Here is a 27,995-nt window from a genome sequence, read left to right as displayed (position 1 = left end):
CCATCTCGTAACTACATATCCAAGGAAGAATATATTATTTATCTTATTCCTTACAGTAAAGTTCCATATGTTATCTTCAAATAGGGGTAATAACGCTGTGTAGCTAAACCGAATTTCACGCCTTGCCACCAGGGCAGACATTGTTCAGATCTGTCCCAAGGTAAAATCAAGCAACGCCTTCCTTCCGTGGACATGAGTCAAATATGCGTCCAATTCGTGATCATCGTCGATTGAGAATGGAATCTGGTTCCCTTCCTCATCCCTGTCAATGCCCTCGATTCGGGTGATGATTGAATAGGGATACCTGGCGCCGATCAATTGCCGGAGTTCTTCCACTGTTCGTGTGGCCAGTTTTTCGAGCCAAGGTTTTTGGGTTGTTTCTTGCGACGGGTCTCTCGAACCAACCTGAAACCAGACGGGAGTATGTATCAATGCGGAACTGAGCATAGGGTCCACATATTCAAAGCCATTGCCTGGGTCGTGGTGTGGATTGGCTGAGAAGGATGGGTCGTTCGCAGCCTGGAGTAGCGAAGGGTCAATTTGCATATCCCCAATATCAGTAGCTGTAATGGGTGCACTGGCCAGCGCCTGAGAGGCCAAAGTACTAATCCCGTTGCTGATCTCGTTGCTTAGCATGCCTCCCATAGAGGAGGTTGTCGGGGTTTGGTTTCGAGACTCGGCACGTGCCGAGGATCTCTTACGTGCCGGATCTCGCTTCGTCTGGTCATCTCGAAGTCTCTTCATGACATCGCGACAGAGTACTTCCAGAGCCTTTAGTTTGTTGCCGTGATCTGGGTCGGCTGGCCCAGACGCTAGGATTTGCTGAAGCAGCTCCGAGTTCGCAATCCATTGCTCTTTGAGCTCTCTCCAGTGTTCATCGCCGGCCTCTAGCTTGCTTGTGAAATGATCTACCTTCAAAGTATCGTAGAACGCATTTCGAATCTGTCGACTTTCTTCCGGGTTGATCCCCAGGGCATTCTTCGCCTCCGCGATTGTCATTCGTCTCTCCAGAGTCCGCATTCGTTTGGTGACATCGGTACACACAACATCGAGTGCAAGGGCCTTTGCGTCGCGTTGGGTAGGATCTGTATTAAACACCTGTTGGAGGTGCGCGGATTCTTGAATCAATTTGTCTTTCGCAGCTTGCCATCTCTCAGGACCAGCTGCGGTTTTCTTGATGAAGCCCGCTTCTTCGCAGATTCGCTGAAAATGGTCTCGGGTCTGGCGGTACATAGTGTTGTCTAGGTTGAGATACTGCTTGCTCTCATCGATGGTTGTCTCCGACGGAAAGCGTGGAGGCCCCGGAGGGTCAGCCGGCAGCCCGGCCCATCCTCGAGTTCGACGACGACGTTTTCGCGATGCCCAACGTTCTGCACTTTCGGTCTTTAGGCGGTCTAGTCGCTCTTGGCGTTTTGCGATGACCTCTGGTGAGAGAGCGGGGGAGTCGGTGGGTGGGCGTTCAGAATCTGGCTGTGTAGGGAGAGAATGTGGATCATCGAGTGCGCTTTCAACCTTGTATACCTCCTGCTGCAAGGCGAGTAGGCCCTCATCCTCCGGCGGGACAGCTTGTTCCTCAACATTTGACTGTGACTTCATTCCGTTGGGGACCCGCAGCAGCCAACGATTCTTTGCGCGCACTCGCATTAATTCCCTCTCTTTAATCTCAAAGCCTTCATCGTTCAAGATGCGAAGCATATCCCGCTGGCTTGTGTTCCGTTCCCAAAGCTGTTTTACTCGGGCGACGAGCTCGATATTCTTGTGCGCTGGATTTTGTTTCGACGGAAAACCCCATCTTTTGAACTGGGTCTGAAAGGCACGTTTGCTAGAGATATGACGAAAGTCAATTGGTGTCTAACGAATGAAGACGAGGATATACACTCACCTCGGCGCAAACTGACAGGCAGTCCGCATGTAGTCCATGATCTCCTCCAATGCCTTCTTTTCCTGAATATACATCTGGAAGCAGATTTCCCGCTTGCCGGACCAATCATAAACCATGACGAAGGAGACGCTCCCCTCCGTGGAGGTGCGTCTTTTAGAAGAATTAGATAAAGCTGGAAGATGTGGAGCTTATCAGGCGGTTGTTGTCGCTGCTGTGCGCCGTAGTCCTTGGGGGGAAATTTGGGGAAGAGACGGAGAGCGCAGTTTGGGCACGTGACTACAATGATACAACCCTTGGTATTGACAAGACACCTTAAGAGTGTACAATTGAATAATGGTATGAATTTCATTGCATAATTTGACCTGTCACCATCGGGGAATCATATCCCACATCTCTCGTTTCCCATGCATAAAAAAATGCCCTCGGAAATGCTATGTCCCTATCTCCAGGACACTCGACCTGCAATCGCCTAGAGATGCTAAACGCATGCGTTGCAAAGACAGCAATCCAGACGCCATGTACCCTGCTCATATTGAGCGAAATCCCTATAAAGGTGCACAAAAAAAAAAAAAAAAAAAAAACTCCTAGATCAAACACCAGGGGAACAATCAAATCGCTCGCTCATTGGAAGTACGAACTTGGAACAAAAGGGGTTTTTAAAAAAAAAGAAAGGGTGAAACATAGGAAACAAAGGAAACAAAGGAAACAAAGGAAAAGACAAAGGAAAATAAACGGCGAAAGACGTCAGAATCAATGAAGTTTCTTGATCTTTCGTCGCAGTTTGAACACTCGAGTTCGAAGCCAGGTCATGAAAAGCACCCATGTGCTTTTGGATTGAGATTTCCAAGAGACCGAGGGTTCTTGGCCCTCAGGCACGGATCTGTGGGGCTTTTCAGAGATCTCCTCTCTAGAATGCACAGGAGATTCAGGATCTTCCGACATGTGTCGCTTCAAGCGACGCCGGGAGCCCCTCTCTTCGGCTTTAATCTGTTGTTTCTCAAGCCGGCGATTTTTCGCAGCCTCTTTTTCCTCAAATGCCTGGCGGGCAGCCTGAACGGTGGCGGCACGGGAAATAGGATCGGTGCTAGTTCGTGTCCGGGATCGGAAAACGAAGTCGAGAGACGTTCTGGACATTGGAGATGCAGTACCATCAGTCTCCCGCGAATATCCAAAGGACGGCCGGCTGGTCACGTTGGTCTGTGAAATCCCGGGGAGACGAGTGAAAGAATCATCTTGGATCTGCAATGACAGCCGAGGTAGGGCTGGGCCTGAAGAGGCACGGGTTTCTTGGATAGACGCAGGTTCTGAGTCGGGGCTTTCGGCCAGTTCATCACTGTCATGGCTCGACTCCTCGTAGGATTGGCCTAATGGTGGAGTGTACGCTCGAGGCGTCTGTCGCATGGGATGCACATACTGGGATCCAGGCTTGCTCGCAGTCGAGCCTGATCCATTTGAGAACTGAGATGTGCCACTAGTAGATCGATTGTGAAGGCCGGAAGGGGTTCTCTTAAAAGTCACACCTGTTAGGGACCCGCTGCGTGGGCGCTCCCGCTCGAAGTTCATGTAAATGCCCAACCCCTCTTGGTCAGTGGACGATCGCGATAGATCGATTGAGGTCGACGGGGCATCATCCCGGGAGAGTTTCCGGAGAATGGGCTTGATATGGACCTTGGGTTTTATTGACTTGCTTTTGTGAGGGCGAGAGTCGAGAGCTTCGGAGGATATATTGCGTTCAGAACCATTCAACTGTTCAGTGTTCCACATTTGTTCCGGTGTAGGATCATGCATGGCCATGCTTGAAGCCATAGAGCTGCGCTTTTTGAGGTTGACTGGAGAATGCGAATTGTCGCCAACATCGGGAAAGGGGAATTGATCATGGGATTTGTTGAAATCTCGAGATGGAAAGATATGATAGGAAGCAGCCCGTCCAGTTTCAATGCTTGATCTCGCCTTTGTACGCTGAAGCGATCCAGATTCCCCCAGTCGGTTTTTCACGGGAAAGGCCGACTCACTGGAGTATGAATCGCGTGCCATCGGGACTTTTTTTTTTTCTTAAGTCACAGCTTCTTAGTAAGGAACTGTGTGATGCATCCTGAATAGAAACCAGAGTAAGAGGCAAGGGAAAGATCGTAAGGTCCCGAGTAAAGGGTAATCAAGAGGGGCGCATCAGCGCAGCGGGGAAACCTTGGAAACCTTGGAAACCTTGGAAGTGAGATAAGCGGAGAGATAAAGGATCTCACATATGTTTTAGAGATATAAGAAAAGGAAGTAGAGAGAGAGAGAGAAGAGTATATATTTCAAAAAGAAAAAGGAGACGGCGGTGAAGCCGGAGACAGACGGAATCGAGACCGCATGCGGCTTTTGACTCCTATTCTCTTCTTTTCCCCCTATATCCCCTTTTCTCCTATTCTTAGTTCATTTAGTTTTAGTCCCTCTACGGAGTAGATTGAATTAGTTTAATATTCTTCGATTAGTTTGATTAGTTTGACTATTTTTCTCATCTTATTTTAATTTATATTCCCCCTGCCCCTTATATTCCTACATGATATATACTCTATACTCTATAATTCTATATTCTATTATTGAATCCAAATAAGAAATAGAAAGAAGATTTAGAAAGGACTAAAAATAACATATAAATATTGTACTCTGTACGGAGTACACTATATGTACACTATATGTACACCATACTATGTACACACTATGTACGGAGTACTCCATACATTGCCAAGACCATGCACAATGATCTTCCCCCACCAGTGTTTGACAAGTGTGTGTGTACATTGGTGGGGTTGACATCTTTTTCTCTCTTTCTCTCTTTCTCTTCTTCTATTATTCTTTGCTTCTTTGCTTCTTCTCTCTCATTTCCTTTCTGCAAAATAAACAAAAAAAATTTACATATTATCAACCATGGGTCTGTCTTTACAGAACCTGGGGTTGTCCCTATTGGTCCTGATCGCTTTCTCCGGTCAGGCATACGCATTTGGCGCTGGCAACATCGCCTCTCTTTCCCGCCTTGAAGGTCAAAACTGGCGTCATGGGGATATTGAGGATGCCCTTCTGACTCTCTTCATGGCGAGAGTCGCCGGTGGTAAGAAATTCGGTAAGCTGGACGTGAAGCGGGTCTACTTCGGTAATTGGTTGCGTGATTATAGCCAAGCTGTCGATGTGGGCACCGTCAAGTATGTTAGTGCTGAAGCTATTCGTATCCTGCTCTGGGTGCTGGGCTTCATGAGCTTTGGGTGAGTCGTGAAAATGGATAAACTACGTATATTTTTTTGCTGAGAACCGATAAGATACGGAACCGGGGAGTTTGAGGTTACCACGGAACGCCTTGGATGTTATCAACCCACAGAACATATCGATAACCCCTTGGGATACGCCACTGGCGAGGATGCCCGTGACTACGATCGTCGACTGCGTGGCCCTATCGATGAAGAGCGAGAGCTTTCAGTGGATCCCCGAACCGGTATGAAGTCTGATCATGCGGTCGATATTGGAACTAACCCGACTTAAAAAAAAAACATAGGTTTGAAACACTACATCGCAACAGAGGATGTGGGTATTGATACCTCGGCTGGGTTGATTCGTCGTGTGCTCGGCCGCTCCATTCAGATGGGTCGGCGTTACGGCCAATCTGGGAACAAGGAAGACCTATACGAAGCTCTACGACTGCTGGGCACTGGATTACACTGCCTGGAAGATTACGCTGCTCACTCTAACTACACTGAACTCAGCCTGATTGAAATGGGAGAGACAGAGGTCTTCCCTCACGTCGGACGCAACACCAAACTGCAAGTTAGAGGTGTCAATGACGAAGTCTACCCAATCGTGACCGGAACCTTTGGCGGAGTTGATTTCTTCCATTCCGTACTAGGAGAGTTGTCCGATAAGACAATGCAGTCTGAAATTGAGGGCTTGGAAAATGTCGTCGCCAACTCGGAGAACCAGGATTCCTCTGAGAGTTTCTTGCAGACCCTGCTGAGCAAGATTCCCGATGGACTGCTTGGTGACAGCAACGACCAGACCGGCCAGATGGATGACTTCAAATCAAAGGCAGACGAAGCCAAGCATGACGGTGATAACGTCAACCCTCGTGAACCTGAAGATTGGGCTATCTACCTGGACAATGTTCAGAAGCAGATCTACCCAGTCCTCGAGTGGCATGACAACCTGCTAAAACAAATCAATGAGGCCATCGAAAAGATCCCGGTCTTGCCCGAACTGATTGAGCAAATCCAGGATCAAATCACCATTTTTGTCTTCTCTATCCTGGCTCCCTATGTCCTTCCCATTATCAAGCAGGTCAAGTCCGAGCTCGAGACCGGTTCATCCGAAGTGATCCAGAGCAGCCGGGAGCAGCAGCACGTTGTCTTTAACGATGATGACTGCTCAAATCCGACTCACTCAATGCTCTCAAAAGACCACTTCTCAAACATCCTGAATGAACCAGCTGGTCGTATTGCGTCAGCTGTTGTTAAATGGTCGGTTCCTCAGCTCATGTCATGCTGGGATGATGAGAATATCGATATCGACCGAACCCTTGACAGAATCATCTCTGGTGTTTTCCACCACCCCGCCCTTCGTGAGTCTGGACGTGATGGAGCTGTCGACATGCGCCAAATCATGTTCTCCACTGTGGAGAAGTGGTGGAGCGAAAAGGATGATGAGGAGCGTGACATCCTCCGCGAGCAGCTGAGCCGCGATGGTGTCCTTGAAGGCAGGAACCACAAAGATGGCGTGCAGGATTGTGGACACGGATGTGGCAAGCCCATCGCTCTTCCCAAGTCTCACGGCAGCTCTGGAGAAGGCCAAGGGTCCGGTGGCTCTGGTAAGTCTGATATTGAAAACCTCGCCTCCGAGGCTCTGGGAGGAGGCGCATTTGGTGGTATACTCGGTGGCCTTGTAGGAGGCATGGGCTCTATGCTTCTCAACGATAGCGGCTCAAAGCCTGGCCGGGATAGCCCAGAGCCTCAGAACTATGACAGCGGGAATTCTTACCAGAGTCGACCCCAATATGAGAGCCAGCAGTATGGAGGGGACTCTCGCCCGAGTGGATATGGACAACCAAGTGAACCAAGCTACGGAGGCTACGGTCAGCCCCCAGTTCATCGCGAAGAATACCGTCCTCGTCCCGGCGGATATGAATATCAAAGTGAAACTGTCTATGAACAGCCACCTGTGCGTCGCGATGAGTATTCTGGTTACGCACCCCCAGCGGAGAACTTCCGCCGTGAGGAGCACCACCGCCAATACCAGTCAGAAAGCCAGAGTTACTATCAGGAGCAGACACGGGAGACCTACCAAAGTGGTCAATCTGAATATCAACGTACCGAGACACAGTATGGATACGGAGGCCCGCCTCGTCAGGAATATGGACAGTAAGTTGACTTGATTATTCGTTATTCGCTAGTTATTTTTATATTGACCAAATGTATAGGGAGTCCTCTGGATATGGTAGACAGCAACCTGGGTACAATGAATATGAGAATTCTGGCTATAGGCCCCAGGAAGGATATGGCCAGCGGGAGAGCGGTGATGGATACCGCCCCGAGCGACAATATGAGGGCGAGGAGCGCCCCAGGTACCGCTCGGGCTCTCACAGTGGAGGCAGCGATGATGAGGAACGTTCTCACCGACACCACCGACACCACCATCACCATCACCATGAACGGTCTGGTTCGGAATCGAATTAGGTAGCCTCAGCATTGCCCCAGATATAGTTTTGGGGTAGTGATGGATCTTGTCGCAGTGGATGCCGGCGAAGGAATTTACCATTCCTTAACCTCCCCGGGAGCCGGTTGTTCGGTGCGAATAACCTTGTCGCAGTTGAGCAGGCGGAGTGGATCAAGAGCCAATTTCAGCTAGAAATGCAGACATGTGTATCAGTGGTATGCTCCATGGGTGTAGACAGTGTATATTTGGATTCAGAGATCGAATTCGAATGTATATCAGGACTTACCCGGCGCATTGTGTCAACTGTAGTTTCACCCAACTCGTGCTCGAGGTAGTCTCGCTTGACGAGACCGACACCGTGCTCCCCAGTAACAGTACCCTCCATCTCCACGGCTCGTTTCACCATGCGGTGCACGACTCCCTCTGCTATCTCCTTCTCACCATCACTGAAGAGGATGATCGCTGTCGGTTGTTAGCACGTGTCGAATAACTTTGGATGTCGAAATCAAGGCGATAGCTTACCGTGGAAGTTGCCATCTCCAACATGGCCACAGATTCCGGCCAACAAGCCATTCTTGGTCATATCTTCCTTGGTTGCCTCCATGATATCGGGCAACTTGCTCATTGGGACCGCGACATCAGTCGTCCAGACGTGGTCATCCGGGTTTCTCTTCATCGCCATGACACTCCACAGCGCCTGTTTACGAGCACTCCAGAGTTCTGCCATTTCATCCTTGCCACGTGCAAACTCGAAGGTATTCCCCGAAGTGCTAGACACAATTTTCTGCACCATACTAATCTGCTCCTTAACCGCATTTGGGGTGCCAGTGAACTTGAAGAACAAGGTGGGAGACTCTTTCCACTGACGGCTGGTAGTCTTGCTGGCATTGATGCACTTCATCTGGATATCGTCCAGAATCTCAACACCAGCGACAGGGATACCAGCCTCCACCACATTGGTCACACACTCAGCAGCATTCTGAATGGTGCCAAAGCTTGCGACAGCAACATTCTCGCTCTGAGGCTTGACCGTCAGCTTCAAGGTCGCCTCCGTTACCAGACCAAGTGTGCCTTCGCTGCCAATGAAGAGCTTGGTCAGGTCGTAACCAGCACTGGACTTCCTCGGTCGCTGCCGAGTCTTGATTATGGTGCCATCGGCGAGGACCACAGTGAGCGACAGCACCCACTCACGCATTGTTCCGTACCGGTAGGCATTAGTTCCCGAGCATCCAGTTCCGACCATACCGCCAATCATCGCACCGGGACCAGGGTCCGGGGGGAAGAAAAGCCCATCCTTCGCAATCTCCTCGTTCAACTCCTCCCACCCAACAGCAGGCTGGACAACAACATCCAAGTCACGCTTGTGGAGCTTCAAGATGCGGTCCATGCGACGGAAATCCACGCACACACCACCTCTCGTAGACGCAAAATGGCCTTCCAAGCTCGTGCCACCGGAGTACGGGGTCACGGGGATGATGCGCTGGTGGCAGACCTTCATGATGCGCGAGACCTCCTCGGTACTTGACGGGTAGAGGATCAAGAAGGGCTTCTCATTCTCTTTCTGCGAGTAGGAGGACCAATCGGATCCGGAATGCATTTCCAAGTCGCCACTTGCAGTTGACACATTTTCCTTGCCCAGAATCTCGATGAAATCAGCCCACGCTGCCTGGAGGTTGGAGGGAGAGACATTGTGTTTTGGAGCCTCGATCTCGGAGAGGGGAGTCGTAGACGATGAAGGTAGAGCTGCAGGCTTGATAGATCCGAGGTAATAAGCACCAGTTGAGAAGAAAACCAATGCTACAGATTGCGGATTTAGTTAGCCAACCCGGAGGAAAATGGAAGGTTATCTCGGGGCATCGCATACCGAAGACCAGGGCGGCAGAACGACCAGCTGGGGACTGGGTCTGATATTGGGCAAATTTTTCCTGTTCAGCACGCTCCCGCTTTAGACGCTGCTGGGTGCTTTCGTATAGTTGACTCTTGAATGATGCGTTTTCCTTGGCTTGCTTAGTTGAAACTGCGAAGTGACGTACGAGGCGGGGTACAGGTCGAGTCCGGAGACTACGTGCCCCTATTGTAAGAGCATTGAAGACCATCGTAGAAGAAACGAAGCTCTTGAAGTTCTTGAAGCTCTCAAAGCTAAAAAGAGAGAGAGAGAGAGAGAAAGAGAGAGAGGTAAGTGGAGGACGGACCGAGTTCCGGGGTCTTGGCATCCGCTACTTTTTATTTTCTTTTTACGAATATAGTCAGATTGTATGTATAATAGTATATATAATATATAGAATAATTAATGTATATATCATATATAATTGTATAATTGTATAAGTATTGACTGTATTCTATAAGTCACTTGACCAATTAGTCCCTTGTGACCTCACCAAGGAGAGACACTCCGGTTAATATTGTCCCGGCTAAATAAAAAAAAAGGCCGATCCACATATCTCCAAGACTTGTCTGGACCTGCGGGGAGCTCTTCTCGGTTCATTGGATTCTCCCGGTTAATCCTTTTTTCCCTCTATATATTTCACGTACATTTCTCTCCTTTCATCTTTATATTTTCTTCCAGAATTTCCAATACACAATGGCAGCTCAGGTAGGACTCGACTGTTCATTGAAAAATAAAACAGTCTGACAATCATATAGAACCTCTCATTCGTCCTCCAGGGCATTCACAAGGTCAAATTTGAAGACCGCCCAGTGCCCGAGCTGAAGAACCCCCACGATGTCATCATCAATGTCAAGTACACCGGTATCTGCGGTAGTGATGTATGGTATCATGCTTCGGAAATATGAACCCGGACTAACGTATCCCAGGTGCACTACTGGGAACATGGCTCGATCGGTTCATTTGTCGTCAAAGAACCCATGGTCCTCGGACATGAGTCAGCAGGCATTATCAGTCAAGTCGGATCAGCCGTCAAGACCCTAAAGGTGGGCGATCGGGTTGCCATGGAGCCCGGCACCTCCTGCCGCCGATGTGAGCCTTGCAAGGCCGGAAAGTACAACCTGTGTGAGGACATGCGCTTCGCCGCGACCCCGCCCTATGATGGTACCCTTGCCAAGTACTACACTCTCCCCGAGGACTTCTGCTACAAGCTCCCCGAGCACATCTCCCTGCAGGAGGGAGCCCTGATGGAGCCTCTCGCTGTTGCCGTACACATCGTGCGTCAAGCCGGCGTCAGTCCCGGTCAGTCGGTGGTTGTATTCGGTGCTGGCCCAGTGGGTTTGCTGTGCTGCGCCGTGGCGACTGCTTTCGGTGCTTCCAAGGTCATCGCCGTGGATATCCAGCAGCAGCGTCTTGACTTTGCCAAGGACTACGCCACGACGTCGACATTCATGCCCAGCAAGGCTGCGGCCACTGAGAACGCCGAGCGCATGCGACAGGAGAATGGGCTCGGCGCTGGTGCCGATGTGGCGATTGACGCCTCGGGCGCTGAGCCCTCTGTGCACACGGGCATCCATGTCCTGCGCAACGGAGGCACGTACGTACAGGGTGGCATGGGCCGCAGCGAGATCCAGTTCCCTATCATGGCGGCTTGCTCCAAGGAGCTGACCATCAAGGGTAGCTTCCGGTACGGTAGCGGAGACTACAAGCTTGCTGTTGGACTGGTTTCGTCCGGCAAGGTCGATGTCAAGAAGTTGATTACTGGCACAGTCAAGTTCGATCAAGCTGAACAGGCCTTTATTGAGGTCAAGGCTGGAAAGGGTATTAAGACCTTGATTGCTGGTATTGATGTGTAAAATCCGTTATAGGAACGAAATATTGGGTTATAAATGGGGCGTTTTTGTTTTTTTTTAGAGGAGATTTTGAATGAGAGATGAATCAAAAGTTGAAATGCAGAGTAAATAAAATATATAGAAATGATCAAGGCCAATAGGGGGGTATCGTGCAATATAAAACAGAAAAAGACCATATGTACCCAAGGTGATACAAATATTAACAACACCCTTGATTTGGGTGAGTTCCAGAGCCCAAGCGAAAAACATCTTCCCATTCTCTCATCCCGCTCTTCCAACTATGTCCCGTGCCAGAAGCTTTGCCCTTTCGACGAGTCCTGCGGAGGGGAACGGAATTCTCATCCAACGTCGCCCGACTTCTAATACTAGAAGCGTCGCTACCATATAGACCTCCATCCCCGTACTGGATTCCACTCTGCGGGTCATCGGGATCGATCTCACCGAGCTCGATCTTAGTCAAGATAATACGCGCCAGTCGATTAAAGACCTCCTCCACGCCATCCCCTGTCAGAGCTGAGATCTCCACAGCGACAGGTATATTGGACTTGGCCGCCCAGTGGGATGTCTCTTCGGAGCTAACCTCTCTGCCTTCCGAGGCACGAGTAGCAGTCAACCTGGTCCCCGTCCCCATCATGCTAGTTGAGCGGATTGAACCATTCATATCCCATGGGATGGACGACTGTCTGCTGGAAGTACTAGATGGGGTAGGAGGCGGGCGGGAGTTATCTTCGAAATCGGACTGGGCGTCGGAGGTCAGATCAGCTTTATTCCCGGCCAGAATGACGGATAAGTTTGGGGAAGCGAGGGCGCGGGCGTCCATGAGGAAGGTCGGGAGGGAGGCAAAGGAAGCGTAGGAAGCGACATCGTAGATAAGGATTGCCCCTGCTGCGCCGCGATAGTATGATCTTGAAACGGATCGAAAACGTTCTGTGCCTGCAGTATCCCAGAGCTGGAGTTTGATGCGTCTCCGACGCGAGCCCGTGCCAAGTTTCACAATGCGCGAGGCGAATTCTACGCCAATGGTCTGAGAGGAAAGTACTCGCCCTGAATATGTCAGTAAGAGAGAGGGAAAGCCAGTGGATATTGGAGTGTTGTACATTCATCTTTCACGAAGCGGTGTAGTACACAAGACCTTCAAGGAATCCAATGTCAGCAGATGATCTTACCATATACTATGTAGATATAGAGTACTCACTTTCCAGCACCACTTGGTCCTAGGAGGATAACTTTGGCGAGGTAATCGTACATGCTCCCCAGTTCCTATTTGCATTAGCAGTTTCCAGGGGTTAGGGATGGAGAGATTCTACCTGGTCTGAGACCGAGGAAGTAGTAGAGGCATTTGAAAGACCTCTTTGGCGTGCCATAAGAGATATGGGGAATGAGTTGGGGGGGGGGAATATATGAGAGAAAGGTAGCTTTGACTTGGGGGGGGGGAAGCTGCCCGACCGGGATCTTCTGAACTATTGATATTAACTAACATCTTAACTAACTAGTTAACTATTGATTAACTATTGACTATTAACTACGGAGTAGAGAATATTGAATTTTAATTGACTATGTTACTTGTTAAAATAGAAAAATATATTATAGATTAAAGAATATAATAGTCAAGTTCTTTGTAAAAAGATCAAGGCGCATTTCGCCTTGTAAATTTATATTTCTATATTTCTATAATTCTATAATTCTATAATTCTATAATTACTATATCAATGGATAGGATCAGATACTAAATGGAGATGATCAGACTCTCCAGGCTGATGGAGTATATAGAGATCTACAACAATAAGTTTTCCAAGGCAGTGCCTATACGCCTAACTATATAATAAAGAACTCCAACTTCGTATTCAGCCGCTAAATTGCCCGAGGCTGTGCTTTGATGTCTTTTTGCTTTGTCTTTTTTGCTTTGACTTTTTTTTCTTTAAATTTGAAACCTGTAAATCTCTTAAAGAGAGAGAGAGAGAGAGAGAGAGAGTCAGAATTTCGTCATCCACCGTTCACCTTTTTCCCGGACTTCAACCCCAACTTTGATTCCTTCTTATTCCTCCATATTCATCATGAAGTTCACTTGGGTTACAACACTCCTTCTACTCTCCAGGGCGACATCCCTGACCATTCCTCAAACAGAGTCTACTGATCTTATTGAACATGACCCCCTGGACTCCCTGCATTTTGAGGACTCAAATATTATAACACTTGAGAAGCGGCGTGGTGGTGGTGGAGGCCGAGGCGGTGGTGGTTCATCCGGAGGAAGCAGTGGAGGCCGCACTGGATCTTCTGGATCTTCTGGTTCATCCGGTTCAAGTGGTAGCGGAGGTCGCACTGGTTCTTCCGGTTCCTCCGGTTCAAGCAGCGGAGGCCGTACCGGTTCTTCTGGTTCTAGCGGAGGTAGTCGAAGTGGTTCAAGCAATGTTGGTGGTACAACCAGTGGCGGCTCTGGCACTCGAGCAACATATGGTGGAGGTAACTACTATGCTGGTGGTGGTCGAACCCCCTACAAGTCTGGCTCCCGATCCCGTGGAGGTATCGCCCCCTATGTGCTCGGTGGAGCCGCACTGGGCGTCTTCCCTGGTCTTTGGTTGTACAGCGCCTACGCCTATCCTTACAGCCACCACTACAACTATTACAACGACAATGCCCGCAAGAACGAGTCGCTCCCCGTTGTCTGTGTGTGCCAAGAGTACTCCGAGTGTGGTTGCGACAACAACAATAATCGCACCTATTACGAGTCTCTCTTTAACGGCACCGTGCCTAAGAATTCCAGTATTGTACGCGTGGCCGATGTGAATGGCACTCAGACCATCTACATCAATGGCACCTTGCCCAACGGTACCACTGCCGATGATGGAAGCTCGACTAGTTCTTCCTCAGCATCCGGGCCTGTCGCAATGGTCCTACATGCTAGCGGGTACTGGGTGACTATTGCCGTGGTAGCGGCCGCCGTTTGGGGATTCTAAATGACAACTTTTTTTTTCTTTCTTTTTTTCCTTGCGTTTTGCTTTCTAACTGCTGGGTTATCATGGCTCCACCTGGCTGATGTTGATGATGGGCCTTAATGTTATAATAAGAGATGATTGGGATGGATGTTTGCAACTTTGATACCCCGGTTTGGGAGCTTGGCCTTGGCCTGTATAACAGTATTGTTTATCTCCATAAGCGCTTTGCTTTTGGCAATTTTAAAGCGATGTTGAATTGGATTGGACTTGAAAACTATACATAGTAGATTGTGAGCTAAGAATGTAAAGCTACATTAAGCACACATAACCTGAAACGTTTCAAGCTTAAAATTACGTAGAAGTAATTTAGCTCTTTTCTTTCCTTTTGTTCAAAGAACTGCTTTGACATACCTTCTCTCCATCATAACACATCACCGAATCGTCTCTAAGCGCGTTGGATTCTATATAATGAGACTTAAATTGTGTTTCAAAAGAAAATATAAGGTGGTACAAGCACAAATTTAATATATTAAATCTCTCTAACCCAGTGTATCATAGCAAAGTGGTCACAACGCTTGCGTACTGATTTATAACTACCTATGTAGTTATTGCTGTGCTAAGACACGAGGATTTTCCTAAATTGGGCTAGTTGTACTGTCAGAAACGAGTGGTATTTTTCAAAAATAATAGTAAAAAGAATAGAAATCAGGCTTTAAATAACCAAAAAAAAAGGAAAGATAGTTATTTTGATATGTATAAATGTATATAATTGACATTCCAACGGTTGCTTGGGTGTCAATTGTTGCCTTAAAAGCCTTAAATCTGTACCTTAATGCCTTAATGCCTTGATGCCTTAGTACTTGTTTACCCGTACCGTCTTGGAACCTTCGAAACCTCCCTTTTTCCTCTTTGCAACTTCTCCTGTTCTAAACAGTGTCACTCTTTTGTTCTCACATTCTTTTTATCAGCTATATTCACTCTTTTAACTTGAATTACTGTTTCTTTGCAATTTTACAATTTGCAATTCGTAATTCTCAAATTTCAACTTTGCAATGCAGTTTACCAAGACTCTTCTCTTCCTCTCGGCCCTCGCGCCTGTCGCATTTGCTACTGAAGCTGCCTCAGCCGAATGTATCACCAAGACTATCACTCTGGTGCCTTCTGGCTACACTCCCCCATCGTCCACCTCGACCCCAATCTCAACAACTGAAACTTCCACCTCGACCTGGACTCCTGTCATCACCAGCACTCCCTCCTCCAGTGCTACCCCTTCTGCGAGCCACATCGCCAGCTCCTCCACTCGCCTGATCAAGTCTACCACCCACGCTGGTGAGACTGCCTCGGCTACTCCTTCCCTTCCTCCTACCAATGCTGCCTCTGTTCACCTCCCTGGTTTCATGGCTGCCGGTGCAGCCGCCATTGCCGGTCTTCTCATGATCTAAATTACTCCATTTATTTGGCTCATTTGAACGAGCAATTTTGAGCTACACAACCCGATTTTTGGTCTCGACTTTTGTCACATTGCATCCAGTGTCAGCTTTGGATATCAAATGGCCCCCACTTGATCCTTCCAATCTCTTCTTGTTTGGGATATTTTCTTCTCTACATATTCTTTCTTCTTAACATACCGTTTTCTTAACCTCCTTATCTTCTGGTCACGGTGGATTTTACGTGTTTTCCGATTTCCCGATATTTATACCCTTTTCTTCTCCCTTCGATACTCCCTTTTTGATCTCCAAGCATTTTCTATCAATGCTTCTTCCTTTCTATCTTGGTTGACTTTGGATTCTTTCTCCGCATTGATGCCTGCATCTTTGCTCTTGGATGTCATACTACTGTTAACGAGTGTAAGACTTACGAGCTTTACTTTTTGTGCAATTTATACCATTCATTGTGGCTACATTTGACCTTAAATCTACAAACCTCCTTCATATCGTGATTGGGCACTTAGTATTTATATAGTATGAATCCATAGCTTTCTCTATGAGAGCTTTGTCATAGCTTCATCTACAGCATATGCTTCATGAAAATACCATCTGGACCAAGCGCATCGATAATCGTGAATAACTTCGGAGAGGACTGACACTGATCTTATCTACTACAATGACCCCAAGAATGGGCACCAGAAAAAGATATCGTACAGAAAGGGAGAGCTATAACTAGCCTACTCCTCTTTGGAGAAGGCAGCTTCGTATCTGTCGAGTAGGTTAGCCAACATCCCTCTATTCAGCCAATGAAAAAAAAACAACATACCTCTTGCCTCGGAAGGCCCACAATCCCCAGTTTCCACAAGAAACATCATGAGGATCCTGATCATTCAGATCCCAGCGCAGACTGCGGAAGATATTCTCCCCCGGTTCAAGAAGCACATCAAACTCCCCACGACACTTCTCACTCACCCAGTTGATATCGCGCTCCAGATCCCACTGCGTATACCCAGTACAGATGATAGGAACCTTAGTCTCAAGCAGCTGAGGGAGCGTCTCCTCCCACTCATGCGAGCTAGCCGGGTGACCGAGACCAGGATGGAAGAGCATAAAGCAATCCAGGTAAGGGTCAAAGGGACCGAAATACTGAGCCTTGTTCATAGTGTGGAAGTAGTCCACGTAGGTAGTGATCTTCATCTGGCCACCGAGTCTGTCCTCGACGATGCCGCCGAAGGGGTTCTCGGGCGTACGCTCGGGAAGTGGATACTCTCCGTCTCGATTCGCCATGCTCTCCGGTCCGATGAAGATTAGGTGCAATAGGGCGCGCGGGTACATGTACTGCAGCTGTAGCCAGACGTCACGAGGGAGGGATGACTCTGCGCGGGCGCCGAGGATGAAGATTCGCACTGGGGGCGCATGCAGGCGGAGGCCTTTGACATCGATGCTTTCACCGGCTTTAGGGGGGTGGAGGGTGTAGCGGAGGGCTGGGGATGGGGGTTAGTTTGCTGTGTGTGTGTTTTTTTTTGGTGGGGGGTACTGCCAGCAGATGCTCTGCTGCTATATAGTATCGGACTTACCACTCATACTCTTCAATCCTTCCGGTGTGAGTCGACCACCGGAACGAACACTGTACGGGCTAAGCTCGTGTAGGACACTACCGATTGTCTGGGGGTAGGTGAGCATGCGGGTAACCTGACGCATGGAGCGGTCGTCGTTGATAGCCGCAAATTCACGAGTGTAGAGGTAAGTATCCCAGTTAGTCATGTTGATGACGAAGTTATCATCCTGAGGACCGGGGTAATGGAATTCAGGGAAGAAGCGGCCGGAGTTCAGGTCGTGATCGTCCTCGTTGATCTGGCGCAGAGTGTCACAGATTTCGAGGTGAGCCTCAAAGTCGTCCATCCAGTGGCCTTCGGAACAGTACACTGGCACACCGCAGTCGGGGCACTCGAAGTGCGAATGGGCCGGGGGAAGATTGGCCTCATCGGTGCTTTTTCTGGCTTCGGGGTCATGCGGCGAGACGGGCGCGCGGGTCTGCTGGTGGCTTGGGTGAGGGCAGAAAGCATTCTGCTTGATGAACTGGGCACGTTTGCGGATTGCCGGCGAGGGCGAATCAGAGAAGGAATGGAACAGGTTGTCGGGTTTTAGGACGGCCCGAATATTGTTAACCCGAGTGTTACCGGAGGCCCCAGTTGCCGTGTGAGCTGCTCGTTCCCCGAGGGGAGAAGGCGAGGATTTGGGGGCACAGCATGACTGTGGATGTCTGTGCTTTGGCTGCTCTGGAGAGCTGCCGAGCGATCGACTGTTGCGTTGCGAGCCGAAGCTGCGGATGAACGACGGGGAGATGGGGCTTCTTCGCCGCGCGGTAGCAAGGCTCTGCAGGCGAGCGTGAGGGGCTGAGGCCCGTACTCCTTGGCGGAGGACCTGTAGGCACTGGACACAAGTGTATCCTGCCATTGCGATGTCAATTGGTTGTGGAGGGGAACTGATCAGACCACGGATAGCTCTGGGGATGTTTTTGCGGCGACACGTGACTGATAGCGACCATCTTTGGAAGATATCTTCAACTTTGGGAATTGACAGAATAAAAGTCAGTTTTATTCTGTCAATTAAGGGCATTCTACTTTTCCTATTTACTGTTGGGTTTCTACCCAGATGAGCCCATGTCCATGAGAAAGCTATCCAGAATTGATTCATTTATGACAATCGAGAGTCTTGTACAAAGCAACCAAGCGAAGACAACAAGCCAACAACTTCTCAGAAGATATCCTCGGATCGACTCCAATCATGTGCTTCTCTGGACTCCCAGTATTTTCCATTATGAGCCCAGAACTCCTCTCCGGTAACAGGACACTTGTCACGGACGAACCATTGCGGCGCGTAGACATCGCCGTTGGTATCGCGATCTCTGCGCTTAGCACGCTGCTTCTCTTCAACGCGGTGCTTCTCATCAGCAGCCAAAGAATATTCACCATCTTCCATAGCACGCTGATCGGGTCGCAATCTGGTATCAGTGGGAGGTAACCACTCTTTCAAGCCCTCGGGGAGAGCGTTGAGCGTGATCACGAACGGAGTCAAGTTGAAAGGTATACCCGTAGGACGATCATGAGCCTGCCAAACCAAGAAGGTCTTGGCAGACTCGGGATCCTGGCCGGAGACAGGTGCCTCAAAGCCGGGGGTGTGGCGCGCGTAGATCTTATCGTTCCAGCGGCCACCAATGCTCCATTTGGGGGAGCCTTCGCTGTCAACGACCTTTCCTGTCACCTGGTAGGCCGATGAGGCTTTCCAGCCACGGGGCTTAAAGTCGAGGTAGCAGACTTCGCCGGTGGTCCAGTTCTTGATTTCCATCAAACCGTAGTTGTCCACTGTGGGGTTACCAGTGATGATCCCGATGACCGACGAGGTCACCTTCTTCCACGTGTAAAGCTCCTCTCCACCGGAGGAAGGTCGCAACTTCAGGAACCATGTGCCCAGCAGGTTGATGTCAAAGGATTTGCCGTAGAACTTGGACTTGAGGGACGACTCACCCTAAATACGTAGTTTTGGTTAGCCCTTCTAACGTACATTGGCTTACGGAATCGGATGCACTTACCCAGTAGTCCCATCTGGGCGACTCGGCCCACGCAGCTCCAATTGGTGGGTGGTGACTAACTTGCTCCACAAAGAATCGATAGCCCTTGTCCGGACGCACGTACTCGAAGGTTTCACCCAGCAGGGGATTGAAGGGCTTTGCGACACGGCCAATGGTCGAGGCATACTCACTTGCGGCGTACGTGGCGACGTAGACCAGTCGTTCCATTGAATCAGACCGGCCAGCAGCGATATCAAGGAGGTCGGTATATTCAAGATCCTCAGCCACTCGCTGAAGCAGTGAAGTTGGTTCGTTGAAGGACACCGGGAGTGTCATCTTCGTCATGTCCTTTCCAATCATAGATTTCAGAATGCTCTAAACAGTAGTTAGCACTGGGAAAGAAAAGAAAAAGGAAACGCCATAACTTACCCACAAAGAGATCTTTGGCCTATCATCAGCATCCATCTTAAGTCGCTCTCTGATGGGATCTTCATAACCCTTAAAGGAGGGTGCAATGATGCTACTCTTCACAGCCCGAAGCTCGGCACTTTCATCTTTAGGTTGTTCCATATTGCTCTTCTCGGCGTTGTTGAAATCCTCTACCTCGATTTCACCGGCATCAATAGCATCAAAAAACTCTTCTCCATCCGATTCCGAGCCACAGAGACTGCTTAGCTTGGAGTACGTTGATGGATTGCGAGTGAGCGCGGGTGTCATGGATGGTTTATGTGTAGCCTGGTCTGCTTCAACCAGCATCTCGGCAGCCCCACGTTCAGTTTGGCTAACCTCAAGATCTTGGTTGTTTGTCGGCAAAGGGGGTTGGACACCAGCGATAGAACGGCTACTGCCTGTTGCGCTCTCCAGGGCTTCTTTCAGGGCCCGCTTGGTCCGCTTCCGCTTCTCCTCAGACTCGCCCATCTTGGATTGCAGCTCCTCGTGCTCGCGGGCCACGCGGGCCATGCTTTCTTCCCACATCTGACGAATGGACTCTTCCCTACTGAGACGAGATTGCCAGTAAGAGTCTCGATCTCGTGAGATCTTGAGCAGATTCTGCACTAGGCCTTTGAGACTGCTGACTGCAGCTTCATAAGCACCGAGGGCTTCTTCGAGGGCTGGATCCGAGATGGTCATTTCTGGATTCTTGGATTTCTCCCTCTGTATCGAGGCAGCCACATTTGCAAGAAGATCCAACTGAAGCTTTGCAGACTGTGCGGTGATATTTAGAGCATCTTTATCAGCGGCTGGCATCTCATTCTCGTGGCTTGAACCATAGTCGACGAATTCTTCATCATCTTCCTCTCCGTCTGGTGCAGTTGTAACACGGCTCGTTACTCTGTTCATGTCGTTTGGGGCAAGGATCTGGTCATAAGAGCCGCCGTAAGCGGAGCTATCTTCGTCCCCGGCTGGGATATCCAAGGTGGTGCGGGATGCATATGTGCTGAGCCTTGTGCCACTGCTGCTGCCACCGCCTAGAGATGGAGGAGCGAGACCCTTTGTACTGGGCTTGTGAGAAAGGCCAGACTCCGATGGCGTATCCGCAGGGCGTCCTTCTGTCTGGTCGATCTTAGCCTGACGAAGTACCTCCGCATTCTTCGACCGCTGACGCTCCTCCTCCTTCGCTTCATCCTTGGCCCACTGTATGGCATTGTTGAGGGACCAGAACCAGCGTTTTGCCTCCACAACATGGTTGGCCTTGAGGTGGTATTTGACCGATGACTTGCCGTGGATTTCAAAGCGCGTCTTATCCTGAGCATCCATGCTAAGTCTAGCAATCTTCATGTTGATCGCACCGCGACAAGCAGAGCCTGCATCATCTTTAGGGCAAGTTAGCAGGGCTCGACGGCACGAGAAGCGATAACAAGACTTACCTTGATGTTTATAATAACTCAAAACTCCATCCTCCAGAACGAACCAGCGCAACTTGTACCCCGTGGTGTAATTCGTCCATTTCTTTAGATAACCTCTCATCTCGCGAGCGTCCTTGCCTCCAAGCGGGGCATCGCCAACCGAAACGCGCCCGGCAAGGCCTTGGGCATTACTATTTCCGAGTATAGCCCTTTCCTGGATACCGCGCTGAGCAATAACAGCAGCCGGTGATCTCTTCAAGAGAGCGCGGGTTTTATCATCTTTGGTAACATCCTGCGGTAGCTTCCCCTTCTTGTCACGACGGAAAGGATCCGCGCCATGTGTTAGAAGGATTTCAATGAGCTGCGCATCTTTATTTCTAGCACCCTCATGCAGAAGCGTGCCACCCGATTGGGCTGTCGTCGGGTCAGTAACTAGATCGTAACTGTTCACATCCATAATACCCTCCACTCGAGGTTCCTCGAGTAAAGCCTCCAATCCCTTATAATCAGAGCGCCCAATCAAACCCTGAATCTCCTGGTTCTTGCTATCAATGAAGAGAGACCGCGCAAGCTGAAGCTGTTGGAAGATTTCAGGGGTACGGGCCAAATCGAGAGCCGTCTGACCCCGATAGTTGACAATGGAATCATTTATAGACGGTCGGTTCAGCAATTCGCGAACAAGCGGGCCCCGACCCAGCTGGGCGGCAATGTGAAGTGGCGTGTTTCCATCCCGATCTCGCGAGTTGATATCGAGGTCCTCCGCAGTGGACAGCACATATTCCACAACCTGGGGCTCGGCGCACTGCAGAGCCAAATGGAGGACAGTCGTGCCGTTGAGACAACTCGCGCCTTGCGGGTCGGTAGTATCCTTAATGGCCTTGGAGATAGCGGTAGTATCGCCGCTGCGCAAAATCTCGAAGAGACGGAAGGTGCGAACAGACTGCTCAAGCGACATGCTGCCAGTCTCCATCTGATTCAAGGAAGGCAGATCTTCGGCTGTGTTCATATTCTCGGCGGATTCTTGAATGGCTGGTGGCGGACTCAAGTCCTGGCCTTGTTTGCGACGGCTATGGCGACTAGGGGTGTGTTTCAACGAGCCGGGATTCGAGGAAGTAGAGGTGACGGAGTTTGTGTCTCCGTCGAGATCTTTATCTTCGCCCTTAGACTTGTCACGGTGGAGGAGGGCAAGTGCTATTGCGCTTCGAGAGCGTTTATGCCTGAACGACAGTGGCATGTCAGTAAAAAGTCCATACACCACGTTCGCAACGTATCAAAGGTTGCAAGCTCAGAGAGTCAGAGAGAGATAAAAGGGGAAGTCAACATTGAAGGTATTCCCCCCCGGGGTCTCACAGGTGTCATACTGGAGATGAACCTTGGATCGGTCTTAGTGTCAACCTTGGGAATGAAAACACTTACCCTTCAGGTTTATCAGGCATCCTTATAACCCTAGATATCCCAAATATCAGGTAAAGAGAATGAGATGAAATTCGGGGAGGGAACCTCAGGGTTCTTGGGGGGCAAATGATGCTGATCTCCGCCTTGGCAAGGTGTTTCCCTCGAGTCCTCTTTTCTAGATATATATGAGATGGTACTCACTGTAATATACACACATTTATACAAAGTCCATGCCATTTATATATATCATACAGTATACTCCTAATTTACAGATGCTAGTTTATCGAGTCTCCCCACTAACCAAAATCACAACACTACCCAATTGTCGCTTCAAGTCTTCCTTGCCAACATCGTGAGTATCCTCAACTTCTCCCCACATATTAGTCTGCCAGGTAACCTCCAGACTCGAAGCTTCAGCTGCCTCCTCGATGCCGAACTTCTTTGTCTCAGGTCGCTGAATGTGGCGGAAGTTCTCGCTCCATTCCACCACTAGGCGGACCGCTATAAGGAGACTCTTGGAAGCAAGGATTGCCCGCTCAAGACCCGCCAAGTCATATGCAGATAGTTCCGAAACCCATGTGCAGATACTGTCTTTTGTACCCTTCGGCTGAGAGAGAGGAAGAATGCTATTGTTGTCGAGGATAGGAATGATTTCAAGACCAGGCCAGACCTTGGTAGACAAAAAGCTCATGATGTTTCCCGCGATCCTCGTTTGAATCTGGCGGAGGCTCTCGATGGGCTTTCCATCGGCTGTCGTCCGTTCCAATGCGTGCATTTGTCGCTCAGGCTCCCAGCAGAGGAGAGTATCGGTGTCTAGGTACCGCATGGCAGTTGTGATGATCTGTTTTCTGGTGGTGTTTTTACCCTCGGCATCTTCGCGGGCGATATCGGTGGCGCGGGCTGCGAGGGAGGTCATGGGTATAAGGTGGCTTTTGAGAGCACTCTGGGCGGAGGCCATTACGTCCCACTCCAACGCAACAGCGTGGGCAAGGTGAGGCTTTGTGGAGGGAATAGTAAGAATTTCTTTCGCCGGGGTTCTGACGGGTCGCTTGTCAAGCAGGACTTGATATTCATCTGGACAAATGCGTGGGTTAGCTGGCAAGTATCAATGAGAAAGATAGCCAATGCTTGTTCCCCTCATACCTGACTTTCCATGCACATGGACATCCTTCCAAAACCGCTTCTTCAGCGCAGCAGTGAGATTGTATCGCGAGGCTTCACCTCCAGAAGCTGGGAGCTCTGCATTTGATGAGGTCTCCTTGAACTCTACTGACGGAGTAGCTGGTGCTTTAGGAGGAGGACCGTGGGCAGTCACTGGGTGTGCAACAGCTGATCTGAAGGGCGATGAGTGAATGCGCCGGCGTAACATGGGACGGGCGACGGATAGCTGCGATGGAAACGCAGCACGAGCAAACGCGACCATTTTTTCCCCTAAGGTGAAAGACCAAACCCTATGAATGAGAAAAGTTGATGATGGTTCCTGAATCCAAAGTTGGAGGTCAATTGGCACTTTGAACATTTCCCGAAGTCTTGGCTCTCGCCACAGGCGCCACAATCCCAAATAGGATCTACACAATCTACGGAGTACATTTGTCTCACATAAATTACATATATGAGCTTTGACGCTAGTTTCTTACTACATTCAAGCCTATTTGGACTGGTTCTAGACCGAGTCATCTGCATGGCATCAGAATTAGAAAATATGACAGGATCCAGGTCTTGTCTAGGAAAATGATATGCGTAAATGCGTAAATTCCGATCAATTAGAAATTATCTGCAGTTTGGGAAAGCAAAAGAGAGAGAGAGAAAAAAAAACAACAGAAAGTTCAGAATACCACCTTGCATCTAAGAAAAAGGACAGCTCTCACAGGAAAAAGGGGAATCAAAGCTGAAAAGTAAACCAAGACACGAAGTCAAGCAGAACAATCGCAGAACGACATCCGCCCATGCTTTTGTAATTTACAAGAAGAGAAGGGGGATAAATGACTCGATAAATCAAGACTCGGCCACCATTTTGTTTTTGACCAGGCAATGTGCAGAGAAAAGAAAAACATTGGGCAGAAGAGAGACGCAGGATTGACGTTGGAGAGGAAGAACATAGCTTTGAAGTTCACACTCTCGACAACTTGGCGACACGGGCAGATATCTGAAATCGCCAGGGTAAAAGGAGGGAGAGAGAGAAAAAAAAAGCAGAGCATATGGGTGTCGTCACGGCGTTTCGTCATGAGTGATATAGAGGGCCAACTCAATGGACCAGAAGTTCTTCCCTGTTCCCAGTACAAGGTGTAGACATGGATAGGGAATAAAAAGAACTCATTTAATGAGATATTGCGGATAATATGGTTGCTTCATTCGATCAGCATCCGTCCGCTTCTTCATACGCTCAGCGTCGTAATCATCGGCGCCATCACGGCTACCCCATGTTGTCTGTAAAAAAAGAAAAGTCAGTCCAGCTCTATGGTCAATGCAGAATTCAAAAGATCAAATCAGAAAGGCAGGTAGCTGCACGATCTAAAACAATCGGGGAAAAAATAGTGGGTAAACATGCAAGCGATAGTCAAAGCGTTGTGATGCTGAACTGTCATAGGAGGGGGTTGCGCTTTGATACACACACGTATGCGATAAGAAAACAAAAACAAAAACGAGAAATGTCAAAAAAAAAAAAAAAAGAAAAAGAAAAGAGAATTAAACATACCACATTCAATGTCATTACGGCATACATCTTGATTGCACCGTGGAAGTAACCGAAGAGGACGGAAATGGGTAACAACAGTATATCGACTGGATAACGAAGATAATGACCCAATAGCTTAATCCACTTGCTAGTGAAGATCCAGATGTAGAGCATAGTCATGGATTGATCATGATATGACTCTCCCCAGGATCCAGTCGCCTTGTGGCACAGCCAAACAAGTAAAATGTCACCTAAGAAGGCAGGCGGCGACAAAGTGGTCAGGTGAACGGCATAAGCACTCCAAGGTTGACGACTATAGCAATTTTGTTAGTTATATTTCTTTTTCCCATCGGGTCACACCAAGTTCTCAACGCCTAGATTCGGACCAAAAAATATAGAGTCTCTTTTTGACCCGATCAAATTGAGAAAGAAAAAAAAAAAGACAAAAAAAGACAAAAGGCACCGAGATAACAGGGGAAGGGGGAAAAAAAAAGTTGCACTTACTGCCAAATGTGTTTCTCGTGAAACATCGAAGTCAGATTGCTCCGCCAATTACTTCTTGACCAGCGGGCGCATTGCTTCAAGAAACGAGGGTTGTCCTCGAGAGTAGTCAGCACCTCTGCCTCAGGGTGGTACTGCATATAAGTTTCCCATCCGTGCGAGACCATCCAACGGGTGATAAAGTTATCATCGTCGGCGTTGAGTTGGTATTTGCCGAACCACCACTCCTCATTGGTGAAGGCATAGGTGAATGCCTCATTCTGCAGAATTTGTGTCCGATACGCAACCGTCCGTCCTGACATGCAGGGAAGTCCACCATCCACATGGGTAGTTGCGCCGCAGTCAAAGTTGCGTCGTTCCAGGTACAAAGCTCCCAAGAAACCCCAAACTCGCTGTGAGAGGCTCGGCGCAATCGCCCGGCGCAATCGCTGACAGGTCACCACCCCACCATATTTTTCATCCTTTTCGAAGGGGGCCAGAATCCAAGGGAGGAGAGTACGAGGCCAACTCACGTCGTCATCGGCCAGAAGGGTAATAGCAGTTCGGACCTCGGGAATGGCTTGAGTCATTTGACGGCGCTTATTGGGATGTTCAACTGTGAACAATCGGATTCGTGATTCCGATGCTGGCATAGTTTTCAACATTTGTTCGGCCTTCATGCGATTGGCCTCGATTGTCACCAAGAGCAATTCGAAGGGTTGATTTTCAAGAATGGTCCGTATGGTCTCCACCAGTTCGGCACCACACCCCTCCAACGATGGAATGATCACCGTCACATCTTGTGAGGTCAATTTGGGGTTTTGCGGTGGTGGGATTGGTTTAAATGTCCAAAAGGAGAACAAGTTAAATACGAGTCGGGTATAACGATAGAGACTTACTCGTTAGCTAAGAGAAAGAGAGAGAGACAGAGAGTCGGGATTAAGCTATAAAAGATACTCACAAGAGTGTGACGAATGCTCGCAGAAACGGGAATGCCATGGCGTGAAACTTGTCCCCACGTAACCCTAAATATTGGTAAGAGATACGGAGGTATAAGCTATGCCTATCAAGTCCGGTCAATTGCCTTAAACTTAGGCAGAGTAACGAATGTCAGGGAGACAATGCTTCCTTTTGAGGAAAAAGAGAATAGGAGAGAAAGGGAAAAAAAAGATAGTACTTTGAAGGGAGGCAGAGATTATAAAGTAAGAAGGGCACATGCGATGAGCTAAACCAAATAATATTATAAGAATATAAAAATATATAAAAAATATCTAATATGGAAAATAAAAAATAAAAAATATAGAAAATAATTAAAACTAAATAAAACTAAATAGCTCGTTTTGAGTGTGCTGCAGGTGTAGTTTTGCCTCGTGCGTCAGAGACCCTGGATCTAGAGTCTAGGAGAATGATTGACCCATTTTACGTATTTGTCTATGTTGTATATATTTTGGTATCTATGAACTTATATTCACTTGTGGGGAACATATGTACCTTGCTTTTTTTTTGCTTTTTTTTCTTTTTATTTTTTTTAATACTAACTTGTTTAGTGTGTTTTCAAGGAAAATATATAACTATACATCTATAATAATGGTTAGGAGGCAACCGTTTAGTTTAGATGCATATAAAGATACCTCATGGTCAGGTTCTTCCGAGCAATGCAACCTTACGAAAGGTACTTTGTCCCCAGGTACCATAGAACTGTTCGGTAAAAAAGGCAAGTAATTCTATGGAGAACATATCCGGTCATGCACGTTGCCTTTGAATCTTGAGAAGCGACTCTGGATATCTGAAATATGATAAAAAGGTGTAATGATTTGTGGAATAATTTAAAGCCAAATGGAGTCAAAATGTTCAAAAGTACGTTAACTCTTTTGGATCTCGGAGAGAACATTGAAGAGAATTGGTCTAAGCAAAAGAAAAAATACGGATAATCCTAGTGGCGATCGTTAAACCCGTGTAACAGCTTTAAGGTGGGGGGGGGGCACTGGAATGGGGGAATTTTATAACCCTGAATGGGGAAAAACATAAGAAATTCATAAGGGAAAAATAAGGGAAAAGTAAATGTCGACAGATCGCCTGATGGCTTAATGCCGAAGGGCAACCAGCTGCCTCGGTGGCGTGAAGGTAAATATGTATCCGTCACGAGTATACGAACCTGGACCGTGCTGATAATCTGATATCTATTTATTACTACATATATATATATACACCCGTGGACATATACTTTATGTATATATATATATTATGTATACAGAGTATACAGAGTATAATGGTATCTACATTCTATACAGAGTACAGCTATACTATATCCAAAAGAATACCATTTCACACCCTTGGCGCTAGTATCGCTTTGGCGTTTAAAAAGGTGTTCC

At 48.5% G+C, this 27,995-nt stretch overlaps 11 protein-coding genes across 11 annotated transcripts; 4 read left to right on the top strand and 7 right to left on the bottom strand.

Annotated features, from left to right (window-relative positions):
- Positions 1-144: 144 nt before the first annotated feature.
- PGRI_093110 (Clr5 domain-containing protein) lies at positions 145-1,956 on the bottom strand (the record flags this gene model as incomplete). Its single annotated transcript, XM_040797024.1, has 2 exons — positions 145-1,822; positions 1,883-1,956. 2 exons carry the CDS (start codon positions 1,954-1,956, stop codon positions 145-147), a joined length of 1,752 nt encoding a protein of 583 aa, XP_040650454.1.
- Positions 1,957-2,632: 676 nt separating this feature from the next.
- On the bottom strand, positions 2,633-3,688 carry PGRI_093100 (uncharacterized protein; the record flags this gene model as incomplete). Its single annotated transcript, XM_040797023.1, has 1 exon — positions 2,633-3,688. One exon carries the CDS (start codon positions 3,686-3,688, stop codon positions 2,633-2,635), a length of 1,056 nt encoding a protein of 351 aa, XP_040650453.1.
- Positions 3,689-4,792: 1,104 nt separating this feature from the next.
- Positions 4,793-7,578, top strand: PGRI_093090 (Het-C domain-containing protein; the record flags this gene model as incomplete). Its single annotated transcript, XM_040797022.1, has 4 exons — positions 4,793-5,124; positions 5,179-5,351; positions 5,436-7,263; positions 7,323-7,578. 4 exons carry the CDS (start codon positions 4,793-4,795, stop codon positions 7,576-7,578), a joined length of 2,589 nt encoding a protein of 862 aa, XP_040650452.1.
- Positions 7,579-7,653: 75 nt separating this feature from the next.
- PGRI_093080 (Vanillyl-alcohol oxidase, C-terminal subdomain 2) lies at positions 7,654-9,654 on the bottom strand (the record flags this gene model as incomplete). The annotated part of the gene is made up of 4 exons (XM_040797021.1): positions 7,654-7,746; positions 7,845-8,020; positions 8,081-9,355; positions 9,423-9,654. The coding sequence occupies 4 exons, from the start codon at positions 9,652-9,654 to the stop codon at positions 7,654-7,656; spliced, it is 1,776 nt and encodes a 591-aa protein (XP_040650451.1).
- A 485-nt stretch (positions 9,655-10,139) lies between these two features.
- Positions 10,140-11,299, top strand: PGRI_093070 (NAD(P)-dependent alcohol dehydrogenase; the record flags this gene model as incomplete). The annotated part of the gene is made up of 3 exons (XM_040797020.1): positions 10,140-10,151; positions 10,202-10,324; positions 10,373-11,299. The coding sequence occupies 3 exons, from the start codon at positions 10,140-10,142 to the stop codon at positions 11,297-11,299; spliced, it is 1,062 nt and encodes a 353-aa protein (XP_040650450.1).
- A 196-nt stretch (positions 11,300-11,495) lies between these two features.
- Positions 11,496-12,395, bottom strand: PGRI_093060 (putative Ras family GTPase (Rab4b); the record flags this gene model as incomplete). The annotated part of the gene is made up of 1 exon (XM_040797019.1): positions 11,496-12,395. The coding sequence occupies one exon, from the start codon at positions 12,393-12,395 to the stop codon at positions 11,496-11,498; it is 900 nt and encodes a 299-aa protein (XP_040650449.1).
- A 955-nt stretch (positions 12,396-13,350) lies between these two features.
- On the top strand, positions 13,351-14,250 carry PGRI_093050 (uncharacterized protein; the record flags this gene model as incomplete). The annotated part of the gene is made up of 1 exon (XM_040797018.1): positions 13,351-14,250. One exon carries the CDS (start codon positions 13,351-13,353, stop codon positions 14,248-14,250), a length of 900 nt encoding a protein of 299 aa, XP_040650448.1.
- Positions 14,251-15,281: 1,031 nt separating this feature from the next.
- On the top strand, positions 15,282-15,671 carry PGRI_093040 (putative extracellular serine-rich protein; the record flags this gene model as incomplete). Its single annotated transcript, XM_040797017.1, has 1 exon — positions 15,282-15,671. The coding sequence occupies one exon, from the start codon at positions 15,282-15,284 to the stop codon at positions 15,669-15,671; it is 390 nt and encodes a 129-aa protein (XP_040650447.1).
- A 722-nt stretch (positions 15,672-16,393) lies between these two features.
- Positions 16,394-18,113, bottom strand: PGRI_093030 (putative mRNA processing protein (Mss51); the record flags this gene model as incomplete). The annotated part of the gene is made up of 3 exons (XM_040797016.1): positions 16,394-16,424; positions 16,483-17,140; positions 17,234-18,113. The coding sequence occupies 3 exons, from the start codon at positions 18,111-18,113 to the stop codon at positions 16,394-16,396; spliced, it is 1,569 nt and encodes a 522-aa protein (XP_040650446.1).
- Positions 18,114-18,413: 300 nt separating this feature from the next.
- PGRI_093020 (ATP12, ATPase F1F0-assembly protein) lies at positions 18,414-23,892 on the bottom strand (the record flags this gene model as incomplete). Its single annotated transcript, XM_040797015.1, has 7 exons — positions 18,414-19,184; positions 19,249-19,602; positions 19,657-21,041; positions 21,096-22,291; positions 22,436-22,446; positions 22,771-23,543; positions 23,613-23,892. The coding sequence occupies 7 exons, from the start codon at positions 23,890-23,892 to the stop codon at positions 18,414-18,416; spliced, it is 4,770 nt and encodes a 1,589-aa protein (XP_040650445.1).
- Positions 23,893-25,643: 1,751 nt separating this feature from the next.
- On the bottom strand, positions 25,644-26,213 carry PGRI_093010 (uncharacterized protein; the record flags this gene model as incomplete). The annotated part of the gene is made up of 1 exon (XM_040797014.1): positions 25,644-26,213. One exon carries the CDS (start codon positions 26,211-26,213, stop codon positions 25,644-25,646), a length of 570 nt encoding a protein of 189 aa, XP_040650444.1.
- Between the last annotated feature and the right edge of the window lie 1,782 nt (positions 26,214-27,995).

This window comes from Penicillium griseofulvum, assembly GCF_001561935.1.
Source record: "Penicillium griseofulvum strain PG3 chromosome Unknown contig_13, whole genome shotgun sequence".
NCBI classification, from domain to species: Eukaryota; Fungi; Ascomycota; class Eurotiomycetes; order Eurotiales; family Aspergillaceae; genus Penicillium; species Penicillium griseofulvum.
The sequence above is the reverse complement of the archived record's forward strand: the minus strand, read 5'-3'. Positions and strand labels throughout refer to the sequence as shown.